At 26.4% G+C, this 14,580-nt stretch overlaps 3 protein-coding genes across 15 annotated transcripts in view; 2 read left to right on the forward strand and 1 right to left on the reverse strand.

Moving 5' to 3' along the window:
- LOC107995521 (follistatin-related protein 5) overlaps positions 1-1,505 on the forward strand; it is a 60,021-nt gene extending 58,516 nt beyond the window's left edge. For all 5 annotated transcript variants that reach the window (XM_062083172.1, XM_062083173.1, XM_062083171.1 and 2 more), the window contains one exon: positions 55-1,505. In XM_062083172.1, the coding sequence (XP_061939156.1) occupies positions 55-284 (230 nt within the window). In that variant the 3' untranslated portion in view covers positions 285-1,505. The remainder of the gene's footprint in view (positions 1-54) is intronic.
- On the reverse strand, positions 1,450-8,505 carry LOC107995517 (uncharacterized). 5 transcript variants are annotated; one of them, XM_028665605.2, is made up of 15 exons: positions 8,357-8,505; positions 8,031-8,249; positions 7,287-7,521; positions 7,094-7,203; positions 7,001-7,033; positions 6,609-6,889; positions 6,260-6,530; positions 5,450-6,177; positions 4,896-5,168; positions 3,987-4,244; positions 3,117-3,425; positions 2,707-2,924; positions 2,502-2,618; positions 2,251-2,369; positions 1,450-2,177 (listed from the first exon to the last, which is right to left on the reverse strand). In XM_028665605.2, the coding sequence occupies exons 3-15, from the start codon at positions 7,493-7,495 to the stop codon at positions 2,005-2,007; spliced, it is 3,099 nt and encodes a 1,032-aa protein (XP_028521406.1). In that variant the 5' UTR covers positions 7,496-7,521; positions 8,031-8,249; positions 8,357-8,505; the 3' UTR covers positions 1,450-2,004. The 5 variants fall into 5 exon arrangements, 4 of the variants coding, with proteins under 4 accessions (XP_028521406.1, XP_028521404.1, XP_061939154.1 ...); XM_028665603.2 differs by having other exon boundaries at positions 7,001-7,203; XM_062083170.1 differs by lacking the exon at positions 8,031-8,249 and having other exon boundaries at positions 8,357-8,485.
- Positions 8,506-8,942: 437 nt separating this feature from the next.
- LOC107995520 (type II inositol 1,4,5-trisphosphate 5-phosphatase) lies at positions 8,943-14,313 on the forward strand. Of its 5 annotated transcripts, none has more exons than XM_017053086.3 (19): positions 8,943-9,160; positions 9,399-9,534; positions 9,628-9,811; positions 9,913-10,047; positions 10,113-10,228; positions 10,304-10,446; positions 10,604-10,777; positions 10,859-11,021; positions 11,124-11,302; positions 11,387-11,608; positions 11,683-11,818; positions 11,916-12,095; positions 12,317-12,413; positions 12,483-12,620; positions 12,688-12,785; positions 12,878-13,055; positions 13,134-13,261; positions 13,361-13,472; positions 13,548-14,313. In XM_017053086.3, the coding sequence occupies exons 2-19, from the start codon at positions 9,469-9,471 to the stop codon at positions 13,712-13,714; spliced, it is 2,616 nt and encodes an 871-aa protein (XP_016908575.1). In that variant the 5' UTR covers positions 8,943-9,160; positions 9,399-9,468; the 3' UTR covers positions 13,715-14,313. The 5 variants fall into 5 exon arrangements, with proteins under 5 accessions (XP_016908575.1, XP_016908578.1, XP_016908579.1 ...); XM_017053089.3 differs by having other exon boundaries at positions 9,482-9,534; XM_017053090.3 differs by having other exon boundaries at positions 9,482-9,534; positions 9,631-9,811.
- The last annotated feature ends 267 nt before the right edge of the window (positions 14,314-14,580 follow it).

The following is a 14,580-nucleotide window of genomic DNA, read 5'->3' on the forward strand; positions in this document are numbered from 1 at the left end:
CTTAATACAATGCTTTTTGTATTAAAAAAGTTAAAAATTTATTTTTTATTATAGGCAAAGTAGAAATGATAACAGGTGTTGGTAAAGCAACATCGCCTAATTTAACAAAGTGGGGAAACCCGAATAGACCAATTGTACAAAGTGGCATATTTGGCAAATATATGGTTAGCCCTTCGAATGATGCACTCTTCGTTTTAAATGGCGAAACTCGAACAATAAATTGTGAAATTGGAGGTCTGCAACATCCTGGAGCGGTGGTATGGTTTACAGTGTCTTTACATTAAGCAATCGAAATTTTGACAACGACATGTGACGCGTATAGATAAAGAAAAATATTCAAGCACAGAAAAAACAGTGATATTAAATCAATATCATGTATATCACTATTTGAACAAAAAGATAGAATAATTGTAGTTTTGTTAGGTTAGAAAAAGGAATGGTTGAAACAAATTTTGAGAAATATATTCTAACACTAATATACCATTATCCATGGTTATCGTTAAAATATCTAAAAAGTTTCCGAGTATCGCTCTTCAATAATTAATGGCGTATTTTTGACACCATCGTGCGAATAAACGTTTTTGATCGTTATAATGCAAATATTTATCGCGAAATATTTATCGATAAGATTTTTAATGTACATACCAAAGATCGTCTTTTACATATATATTTAACGTACCTAATCGTTACCCTATCGGTGGCCTTAGTTTCTCTCGATTTTGCATATCTCAATCTTTGTACTCGTATATTTCTCTTTCGAATAAATTTTCAATGGCTATAAAGATATAGATAGAATTCTTCCAAATAGCGATTAGAACAAAGTTATTTCTTATCCAATATTTATTATTAAACCTTGTTATTTTTGAACTCGATATATCGAAATATTTAAAAATTTGGCATTTTTTTATTTTTAACGACATTTAAAAGTTATTTTCTTAAATATTAAGAATTAATGTTATAATTAAGAATGAATAATGATTTTTTTTATGTTATCCAATTAGTTAATTAAAAAACAAGAACAGTCACAAAATTACCAAATGAACACAAATATAATATAATGTAATCACTTTCTAGTTAATAGGTTTTCATCAAAAAATTGGAACAGTTTCTTTTATGGTAATTTTTACAATAACTTATACGACAAAGACGTATATAATACAGTCATCGGGCCACAAATAGCATACTAACAACAGATATGATGATTATGTATTATAACGCATGCGTGTGTCGATTGTACGCGTGAGGATACGAGCGCATATAACAAATAAAATGAATATCTTGTAATAAAATTACAACAAAACTAATTTAATAAATAATCTGCAAATACAAATTTTTTTCTCTGTACATGCAGATTATGAACATTTTAGCAGTCTTGTATCCATTCAAATAAAAAGGAAATAATGATACAGTGAATGGTTACACTCCATCATTAAGGATCGTACTTTTAAGTGTGTTCTAGTCGTAACATTCGCCTTTATTCACTAATAAATTACGTTTGTTCAAAACCTCAAAGTCTACGTTTAATCACCTACTGTACAAATTCAACGTATATTTACGCACTAATCTTGTATAAATACATTTAGTTCTTTTTAAATTATTAACTCTTCCTTACAACTGCTGTTTTCACAATAAACGCCATTAATGAATCTAGCAAATACACAATACCCTTCAACTGAATAAATGATCACTGATAAAACGCACAATATTCAACGAATTTCGATGCATGTGCTGTATCATTTTATATAAGATGTTTGCTAGAAATTTAACAGCAAGAAATTGGATAATGTAAGGAAGAAAAAGAGACAAAGAGGCAGACCATGAGCGAATTATTAGGAAAAATAGATCAAGAGATTTGTGAGCAGTTTTCCATTCAAGATGATGTAGTTTGATCAACATATAAACGCAACACCTTGTAAACTCTTCTCTTGATTCCGTGTATCCTATTTTGTTCCTCACTCTTTGTATCTCACTGACCATTTGCCAGTTTCGTCGTTCCAGCACTGGTTATATATTGCACGATTTTAAATTGGTCCCTTGCCGACTGTAAAAAAGTATATATGCGTTGCTAAAATCTTCCTCTTGAGGTTTCTGTCTGCTTGTAATTTCATCATTGTAATAGTACCACGTATCAGTGCGAGGATTCTTCGCATATGCTGTATAATGTCCTGCCGAAACCCCTATAACAATATATAACATACATAATATCATATCATACCAAGTTAATATGAATGAAATAATATATATATATACCTCCAAAATGACAAACGCAAGCATAAAGATCATATAGATGTTGTCCAACGCTTAAACCAACCAATGGAAATGTAACTTTATCATCTAATTTCATACTAGTACATTCATAAAATACGAATCTATAAAAAAAATACAAGTTATATAAAAAACACAATTTATATAAAATTATATATTAGAAAACAAATCTTATGATTAAATTAAACATTTATTATTAAATCTAAACTACTAAATATAAAACTATAAAGACATACCGTTTCAAATACACTATGAGGAACTTTGGATATCTGTGGACTGTAAGAGTTTTTGTAGCACACCGATTTCGTTCGCATTTTGGACAAAACCAAGGATTGTGTTCATCTAATGTTTCACTATAGAATGTGTAAATCTGAATATTATTTACAAGTTGCTTGAAAACTTTCAAAACAAAAAATTTTAATCATTAGTAATAATTCCTACCTTTGACTAAATGCTTGAAGACAATCATATAAAGATAAAGGATGATGAGGCCTTTGTTTGCTGATGCTAACATGATCAATTGGGGATGCGATTTTAGGAACCTGCTCCGTATAACGCACTGCTAAAGTATCACCATTACATAAGATTACCATACCCGTTTCAGATACACTGCACCCTGTACAATGTGTAGTATACATACAACGAGAACAATGATGACCCTATAAAAAAATATATTTATTAATATATTTTATTTTGAAATTTCATAACGCAATTTTATCTATTAAAAAATAATATTTATAATTGTTTTGTACAAAGTAACCATATATAAATAATCATATTTATCTATTAAAAAATTAATCACTTATCTTTACATTAACAAAAAGAAAAGTATTAAATTATCATATTCTAACCTGTCCTGTAACAAAATGAAGCGTATAATTTCCTTCTTGTGGTACATTTTTTCTTACAATATCGTACAAGTCTTTAGCATTCACTCTTGAAGGTAATCTTACTAAATGAGGATAACCAAAGAGTTTTGTTCCTTTACGGTTGTTTGATGTTTCGTTTGTTGTATCATGTCGCAAGACTAGCGGTACATTTAAGATCCTAATTGCAGGTCTCGGTCTGCCTGTTTGATCTATTTTAATAAAAGACGACGCAGTCATATAAGTTGAACACATTGGGCACATTTGCGGTTCCGTTTGATTTTTGAAGTAATTCTGTTAAACGTAAATAATAATTAAAACAATAATTTATAACATATTCATTATAATATATGAACACTTGAATATATATTTGAACTTTAATTTTTATTTGATAATTTTAATTTAATTAAGGAATAAAAAAAAAAGACATGAACATATAATATAATACCCTCAGTACGGCAACTTCAGATTAGTCTGAATTGAGTTCCAGAAGATAAATTTTCTGGCTTGCGGATTGTACTCAAACAGCGAACCATACGGGTTTCCATCTTTTCGTTTCCAAGTACCTCTACTTCAAATGAAGTTTCCTGGGCTAATTGGCAACGTAAAGCTATTTCTGGTTCCCGTACATACCCTTATGGTATCATCCGTCTAGAATGTTTATTGGTTTAATCTCAGACCTTCCCGAGGTAAAATTGTGGTAACTTGTACCTTGCTTGTATACCCCTTCCGCTAGATTGAAGCTGCCGTTTTCATCATTGGGTTTTCATTATATTTATACAAATAAAATATCTTTATATCAGTTTCAAAAATATTATAAAAAAAAAAAACTAAAAACTATATAATAAAACTTACCTCAATACAAGTATCACACATAACAAAGTTGCAACTGTTCCCACTGTGCCTTTTCAAATCTCCATCCAATTCTTCGAGACAAATTGTACATGGTATTTCCTCTCCCGTAACTGTACATTTCTGACAGGAATCGGCCTCGGTTACACGATCTCCACCACCATCTGGTACTGAAGTGTATGCATCAGGAGGTTCCGTAAGTTCAAAGGCATATATAGATCGATTCGTATCATTGATGTGTCTCAAGAGTGTATTGTCATCCTTAAATGTAAAACCTTGATGTACAATCCAACAATGACAATTCCGTCTAGTGCGATAAGTTACAGCAAGCAAGATACATAATTCTCGATACCTACGGTGCAAGGGTAAAATAATATAATCGAGGAATGATGGCCACATTGGGCCAATTACAACAAAATAAATAGCGAAAACCAGATTATATAGGAGAATATAGGAGCAAAAAAATTGAATCTGTGTGATGGAATGTAGCCTCGTAACCAAACTTTACGCTACGAGAATGTTCTTCCACAACATTTATTCTTGGAGAGCAGTATCAACGATTATCGAGACTACTCGATAAGCCGCCTTCTTCACCCTCCATGATTGTTCTTGTACTAACATATAGACCCACGCACCGTTTTTTTTATGATATGATATAAAATTAAACTTTATTCCTAGCAACTATAAATATCTTGAAATGTCCTTAAAAATATATTAAGATGTTAAAAATTTATTCAAATAACTGGTTATCATATTTATCAATCTGTAGATTTTTTCAAAATATTATGAAATCATAATGAGTTGATTAATCAAATGAAAATTTCTTGAAATATATGTACATACTATATAATAAATAAATAAACTAAAAAGCCAACTCCCACAGATATAACAAATTGAATTTTATATGCTTACCAAAATCTTCGATATATGATTTTCTAAAACTTCAGCAAGTGCAATATTTGTTACTGCAATATTTTCTTTGCCAAGTGTTTTTAATAGCTCCTCCTTCAATTTCCCAATGCGTGATTGTTTGTTTAATGAAACAACGCACCTTATAGGTTGATCACCATTTGCAGGAACATATGTAACATTTAGTTGTCTCTCCATTGCATGAGGTAGTGGCACTGACAAATACATGAAAGGTTCATACGTAACAGAAACATGATTACATACTGCACAAACAACCTATAATAGAAAGAGAGAATAAGAATGTAATAAATTATTTTAAATATATATATATATATATATACACTATGTGTATTATATGTATTTACATATATGGTACATAGTTTAAACATTTGTATCAGCAGAATGAGACATGCTTTTTATGCTTCTTAAAGCAAGAAGGTATGGCTGTTGAATTTTAATATAGGAAACATTTTACGGTAAAAGCCAAATATATAAACTAGTTACCCCAACGTATAGTTTCCATAACACAAATTTTTATATAATATAATTAAATTTACCTTGCTTTTAAACTGTCCTTGAAAAGTATCAACGATAATACTTCTATTAGATTTTAAATGCTTTGCCCAATGTTTATCAGCCTCAATTTCATCTTGTGTCTCTACAGTACCATTTCCATAACTTTGTGAAATTCGTATGCATTGAGAACTAATACTTCCTTGACCATCACGTTTATGATTCTTTTCTTGATCATCTAGCCTCATACGTTTTACATTACATTTCTCTAAACCATTATCATACTCTATATCAGAACCACTTGATGCATAATCTACACCACAATTGACTTTTTGAACATTAACTTCTTTTATCCTTTTGATACTAACACTCTTGTTATCAAAATCATGATTTTCCATTAGATTTGAATTATCTAAAGGCATTCTACGAATATTTTCTTTCGGAAATTTTTGTGAATCATAATGAATCTCATTATTACACTCTTGCTGCATTACTAAGAAATTTGCATTACTAGTTTTTGCTTCTTTATGAATATCATAAAGACCGTGATATTTCGGAACATTTTTTGAAAATTCAATTAATGTTTCTAGCCTTAGTGAAGGTGTGACTTCATTTTTCTTTCCATCGACCTCATTATGAATAAACGTATTTGATTTTGCTTCAACAGTTTCATCAGAATCAAGTGTTTCTTCGTCATCCTCACCATCGTTTAAAGGTGATCCTCGCGGCGAATTTGCAATACTATCTAATTCTCCTATAGGTGATCCTAAGTCTGAAATTAAGTAATTTTTATTATTTTTAAATATATATAATTTTTATTAATTGTAGATATTTATAATAAAATATATTTTTACCTCTTGGTGAACCAGCCATTGTTACATTGGGGCTATTTGGACATTCTGGTGATGGTAAGCAATCATACATTTCCAATAAATCTGTATTACAATTGGAATTACTAGTGGCAGTGACTGAAGACATGATTTTCCCATTTGAATTTTCGATTGAATTATTCGTGTTGGCAGTGGTTGTAGATGATGGAGTTTGACAATTTTTTGTACATTTTGCAGTATTCATTTGTTCATGTAAAGAATCCAACAGAAGTGCAAGAAATTCCTGACAATCATGCTGTTAATCATTATTTTTATTAATTATTCAAATTCTTCATTAATAATTAAGTAATATATAAAAATATTCCAAAGTTACCTGTCTATAGTCTTTAAATTGTGAATGATATGCCCCTAATGTTTGTTTAAATTCAGTAGGCCTAAGAACGCTATATTTGCCAGACCACATTTTACCAAGAAGTGCACTAAAATGGGCCATCAATGATCCAGGAGGAGGAAGTTTTTCTCCCCTTTGTTGTAAATCCAAAAAATGTCGCAGTACGGGAGGTGTTGCAGTTAAACATTGTAAGCCAGCAGCCATAAAGCAAGTATTACCGAGATTGCGAAGACCACATACTCCCGCGCGTAAAACTACATCTTCTATATAATGTATGCATAAATAAAACATTAATCAATTATCTTAATAAATAAATTTTTTTTAAAAATCAAATATTAATTTTATATAAGTAATATGATAATATTTATATATACCCATTTGTGAATCATCTTGAGAATCTCCACCTTCTGAAAACAAATTGTTTAGAGCTGGAGTATCAGGAGGTAAAAATGGACCATATTCTATACCAGTTCCATTATCACCAATAGGATCTGCACCAACATCTGTAAAATCATTTAAACCAGGTGGTGGTGGAAGTGGAATAGCATAGTCTGATGTAGAACTATTTGCTTCAGTCCTATATAACAAATATTATATTAATAATTTATATAATTTATTATATATATTAATAATTATTTGAATGAATAATATTAATCATACCATGTATCTTCTATACCCATATTAACTTCTGATGAAAGCAGTTTATCCTCTTGAAGAGTTAAAGTATGGTCTAAAGAAGAGGTTAATGGACTAAGACCAGTAGAATCTAATACCTCTGATATCTCTGCGACTTCAGGCAGATAATAAATTTCAGAAGATCCAATCATTGAAATATTTTCTACTTCTGAGACATCCACCTTATTGTCCATTCAGATAATGAAATACCAAATATTACCTAAAAGTATAATTATTACAAAAGAAAGAATCAATGTACATTTGTTAAAATCAAAACATTACATCTTATACTTTCTTAAAATAAAAAATTTTATTCATATTTATATCTTTTAAAGATTTACATCTGATAAGAAATTATATTTAAATTTATAAAATTTATTTAAATTAATTATTTAATTATTTAATTATTTATTTAAATTATAAATATAAAAAATATAAATTAATATATTTAAAAATATTAAATTTCTAGTGAAATGCATCATAAAAAAATATTTTTTCCATAAAAGCAAAAAAACTTTAAAACTTTATTTATTGTTCTGTTTTCCCTCTAATTTTGTTAAGATCTAACATGCATCGTTTAAATTTCATTTAATATAACATTAATAACAAATAAATTAATATAAAAAATAACAAATATGATAATAAAACATAAATATCATTTCAGGCCAAAATTTTGCAAATTACATTGAATTACATGAAATCATCAAACAATAGTTAAATCATCCTAACCTAAGACGTCGGGAACGATTACCGCGAATTCTTTGGCGTCCTATTGTTGTAAGTTGATAAACTCCTCAAGGAACAATTATTATCGATAACTGGATTTTTTTGTTTTTTTAGAAGTAAGATTATATTATATTGGCTATTACACTGATCAATATGGAAGAAACTGAATTCTGTAGTCTATAAAAGTACAACTAGACCTTGCCCACACAAATCGTAATCATCCTGTAATATCGTAATAGCACAAATTTGATATAAATATACACAGAAAAACATACAATTTTATATTTAATATGGATGTATAAAAAAAAATAAAACCAATATTCACTTACATTGCAGAAAATCTACTTTCTTCTTCATGAAATATCTATACCGCCATTGCAGTAAACGGCATGGTCAATGGATGCGCTAGAAAAGGAAGATTTACCTACGATCATAGACCTGCTTACAATGCTTCAGGAAGTTGGCATAGCTATTTTTTAATTTGCAATGTAGGTATTACTTTCTATTTACTAGGGAAATTCCATTTGCGCGCTTAAAATTGCATTCTATCTTCAATAAAATGTTTTATTTGTACAAAAACTGATCATTCATATAATTCATCATATAAATTCATATAAAATATGTAAATATGTATTGAATATATATATGTAATTGAAAATAATATCTTTTTTCTTATTTAAACAAAATTCTTATTTAAATTTAATTATATTAATTATATTATAAGATATTAACATTTTAACAATATTTTACTTCATAAAAAACAAATAAAAATATTTAATCGATTTATATCAAATTTAATAGAAACTTTTTTTTATTTTTCTCGTTTCATGAAAATGCTTCATTTTCATGTAACATTTTTATAGAGTAACATATATACATATATATTATACATATATATCCACATTAAAAAAAAAAAGCTACAAAACTATCTACTGATTTCTTTGACACACGAGGGATATAAAATCATGTCTAATGTCAATTACTGTACTTTGTCATTCTTATTCATTCAGTGATAAATTAAAGTATATAATATAAGTTATTTAATAGTAACATTAGAATATATTTTAAAAAGAAATAATAATTTATATCGAAAAAATGCAGTGATTCTCGATATTCAATACAAATAAGATAAGGTAATGTTTCGTTTAAAAGAAAAAAATATTTTATGACGAAAATTTATTTTATCTAACAGAAAATAATTATTTTATCTAGTTTTAAAAGTTATATTATATGTATTATTATAATTATTTCTTTATTATTATTAATATAAAGAATAAGAATATATTCTATTCTCAGTTACAAATATTAAATAACAAATATATTTCAATAATGATTATTAATATTTTATATTTATATTTATATTTATATTAGTCCTCATATACATACATCATATCAGAATCTTATATTAAAAATTTTGGAAAATAACATTTTATTGATAAACATGTCATCATCAGAACAATCAATGATTGTACAATCAAAATTTGTCTCAGGAGAGACTGTAATAATTGTATCCTTTTAATTGAAAACAAAAATTAATTATTTTCTCTATTTTTAAAAAGTATATATAAGATATGAATCTATAAATCTTTAATCATATAAGAAGGCAATGGAAGCATCATTGATACAAGGTTGGGTTAAAGCTGCACGGATTATAGCACTTCTTAACAAAGGAACCACTCATGCATTAGTTATTTTAATTACTTCAAGAACACCCCCTCAAGTTTATAGTGATCTTACCATAGAAAGAGTATTGCCTATTGATCAAGATTTTAAATGTAATATAAGTATGTAATTTTATTATTTATTATTATTTAATATTCAATTGTATAATTATAAATTAATGTTAAAATATTTTTATATATTAATAATGAATATTATTTATTAGATACTGATGACAAACAACAAGATGGTTTAGATGTTTATCTTAATGTAACATCAAGAAAATTACATTTAATATTTGAAATGAGACCTGGAGTAGTAACTAGCTCCTTAGTATCTGAAATATTTAGAGCTATAGAAGGTAAAGATATGTTAATAACTATTTATATGATAATGTATATAAGCATATGTTTTTAATCATTACAGTATATCAAAAAACTAAGAATTCAGCATCAGAATTTTTATGGGTCCAAAAATTAACAGGAAATACACGTAACTTAAATTCCAATACCAATGAAGAAATACAAGATAATACTGATCCTGTTAGTAGATTTTATATTGTAATTTTTACATTTATTTAAAAATTAATAATGAAAATTTAAAAATATCTTGTATAGCTGGTAGATTTAGAAAGTCCAGTTCTAGTTGTAACAAGACGTAGTATTGCTTCTGGCAAATCACCAGTAGCTGCTAGGGAGTCAGCAGTACGATATCAAATGGCATGCAAAGAGGATGATTATACATACAGTAAAACATTTCGGTTTGTTTTATTTTTTTTATACATTATATAAAATATTATATAATTTTATTTTATAGTATTATATAATATATAATTTTATTATAAATTTCTAAATAATTTATTATAGAATTTATCATAATATATTTACAATATTATATATATTTATAATTTATTATAGTATATTTATTGGTACATGGAATGTAAATGGTCAACCACCAAATGGTATTAAATTGCATAGATGGTTGAGTTATGATAAAACACCTCCTGATGTATATGCAATTGGATTTCAAGAACTAGATTTAACTAAAGAAGCATTTCTTTTTAATGACACTCCAAGAGAAGAAGAATGGAGGTAAAACAATTATATTTTTGTATAAATATTAAACAATATTTTAATATTATTTTTTTATATTTTTATATTATGTGCTTATAGACAAGTTGTAGCAAAATCTCTTCATCCAAATGGTATTTATGAACAAGTAGCTATTGTAAGATTAGTGGGTATGATGTTGCTTATATATGCTTTGCATAATCATGTACCATATATAAAAGATGTATCAGTTGATACAGTAGGTACTGGCATCATGGGTAAAATGGTAATATTTATTTTTATTATAATATTTATATTTATAATATTTTACAAATGACAGAAAAGTTTAAAATTCGATATTAAATTTTAATAAATTTAATCTTATCAGGGTAATAAAGGAGGTGTAGCAGTAAGTTGTTCTATTCATAATACATCTATTTGTTTTGTTAATGCTCATTTAGCAGCACATTGTGAAGAATACGAAAGACGAAATCAAGATTATGCAGATATATGTGCGCGATTATCTTTTACAAAATATGTTCCGCCTAAAAATTTTAAAGATCATGAGTAAGTATCCTACTCAAATATTATATTTCAAAGTATATAATATGAAATTATGTAATTAAAAATATAAAAATTTTATAAAAATAGCCAGATCTATTGGTTAGGAGACCTGAACTATCGAATAACTGAAATGGATGTCATGGTCGCTAAACAACATATAGATGAAGAAAACTATTCTGCTGTCTTAGCTTTAGATCAATTAGGTCAACAACGACGACTAGGCCGCGTTTTACAAGGATTTCAAGAAGCAGAAATTACATTTAAACCAACATATAAATATGATCCAGGCACTGATAATTGGGATTCAAGGTTTTATAGCTGTATTTTGAATTTTTTTTTTGTGTATTTAAATATCGTTTATTAAATATAAATATTAATCATAGTGAAAAAGGTAGAGCACCAGCATGGTGTGATCGTATATTATGGAAAGGCGAAGCAATTACATCAATAGATTATAGAAGTCATTCTGAATTAAAAATTTCAGATCATAAACCAGTTAGTGCAATTTTTGATTCTCAGGTAAATATAAATATTTTTGAATAGTACAAAAAATTAGTACAATAAAACAAAAAATTTTATTTAAATTTTTTAATTTATCATATTTTTCAATTTATAGATTAGAATCATAGATATGACAAAATATCGAAAAATCCACGAAGAAGTTATGAAAAAACTTGATAAATTAGAAAACGAATTTTTACCACAAGTGATGGTTGATACAACAGAAATTATATTTGATACATTAAAATTTCTTGAACCTAGTAGCAAAGAACTTATCATTGCTAATACTGGCCAGGTAAATAAATTTTTAAAATATAGATAATCCTTATATAATTCGCTATTTAACGCTATTGTAATGTAATAGAATTTAAAATAAAATAAAAATAATTTGATATATATATATATATATATATATATATATATATATATATATATATATATATATTTTATTACTTTTATAAAATCTAATTATTGTATTGAAATATTCTTTTTTTTTATTAATTATACTATTTATAGGTACCGGTTCAATTTGAATTTATAAAAAAATTAGGTGACTCTAGTTATTGTAAAGAATGGTTGGATATAGAACCATTTAAAGGTTTTATAAAACCAGGTATAACTTTTTCTTTTTTTTCTTAATCAAATTGAATATTTTATAAATTTATTTATTTATCATGTTTAGGAGAAAAATGTGATACTAGATTTGAAATATATGTTGATAAAAGATCAGCATGTAAATTAAATTCAGGAGAAGATAAATTATATGATATTTTAATTTTACATCTGGAAGGAGGAAAGGATATATTTATAACAGTTACAGGTTTGCAATATTTCAATATTATATTGCTTTTAAAGAATAAAAAAACGAGATTATATAATTTTCTTAGGTACCTATGAAAGAAGCTGTTTTGGATCTTCAATGGAAGCTTTAGTTCACATTCCAGTACCAATTAGAGAAATTCCTATTGGTAGATTAATGGAACTTGTAAGCATATTATATAAGTATATATGTATAAAAAAAAAAGTAAAATTAAAATCCTAGAATTAACTTAATATTACTATTTCATCAAATCATAGGAAAATAATAAAAATCTTTCTCAAGAACCATATGCTATACCTAAAGAAATATGGCTCTTAGTTGATAGGTTGTATCGACATGGTATAAAAACGACGGGACTTTTTGAAACACCCGGACTTCCCAGTGAAATTATAGCTATAAGAGATTGGTTAGACAATTGGAGTCAAGATCCAATGCGTATCCTAATTAAAATATTCAACTTATATATATCAATATCTTATACATTATAATTTTGATTCCTTAACAACTACAAAGCTGGTAGTGTTCACTCTGTTGCAGAAGCATTACTTTTACTTCTAGAGTCTACTGCTGAACCTTTAATTCCATACAACCTGCACAGTGTGTGCTTATCTGCTGCAACAAATTATTTACAATGCAAACAAGTATGTCAATTTATAATTTTTAAAGAAATTTTCATGTTATCATGAAATATATATTTGTTTCTTAATATTTTAAGAATTAATATTTAAATTTTTTTATAGATTGTAATGCAACTTCCAGAAATAAGGAGAACGGTTTTTGTTTATATTTGTTATTTTTTACAAGAATTATTAAATCATACTCAAGATAATGAACTAGATGCTAAAACTCTTGGTAAATTTTTATTTATTTATTACTATAAAAAAAATAGTAAACTTATTATAAATTTATTAATTATCTATTTCATAGCAACAATATTTGGATCAATTTTCTTAAGAGATCCACCAAGAAGTAGAGGTGATAAAAATCAGAGAAGTCGTACTCAAGTTGTTCAAGCAACAATTGATCGGAAAAAAGCTGCATTTGTTTATCATTTTTTAATAAATGATCAAAGCGATTTTATTCTTGGTCGATAATAATATTTTTATTTTAAAATTAAAAACAAGTATTTATTAAATGCAAATTCAGCTAATGAAAGCTTCAAAAGAAATGAAACACTTTAAGTGTTTTGTTTAGATGAAAATAATCATATAAGTACTAACATTAAATAAATATTTTGTTAGATTAATATTTATGTAATAGTACTTAATTATGCGAACAAAATTATAAAATGTAATAATGCATGTGAATACCTTGCCAATTCAAAAATATTTTTTAAATAAGTATATTGTATGATATAAAATAACGAAATACTCGTAATAAGTAAGAAATTTGTTACAATTTCATCTAGTCTTTGTTTAGTTTGAAGTGACTAAATATGTATTATATAAACTTATTACAATAAGAAGAAATTATTTGACTTATTTTAAATTAATTTTATGATAACTTGTAGTTATTAAATATTTAAAATTATAATATTCTAAATATATAAGAAAGATAACTGAAAACTCCATTCTTGTTCAATTGCTTATAATTGTATTATATTATATAAAATTATTGAAATTATTATTATTAATACATGTTAACTTTTGTATCAAAGTTTTATTAAAAAATACATATAAATTGTAATAAGAAATGTAGCTTATAGTATTTTATAGACACATAATTTAACAAATCACAAGACAATTACATGTATAATAAAAAGAAAAAAATGAAAATAATTGATACATAAAATTTTAACGGTGATCAAATCTAAAGATAGATGTTTATGTATTATAAATTCAAAAAAATGCAAAACATGATATTAAATGATATTAACATAAAATGACATTAAAAATGACTCTTAGAATATCGCAAAATACATATTTCGTATAGAACAAAAATTCTGAAACCAATAGTATCA

This window comes from Apis cerana, linkage group LG12 (genome assembly GCF_029169275.1).
Source record: "Apis cerana isolate GH-2021 linkage group LG12, AcerK_1.0, whole genome shotgun sequence".
NCBI classification, from domain to species: Eukaryota; Metazoa; Arthropoda; class Insecta; order Hymenoptera; family Apidae; genus Apis; species Apis cerana.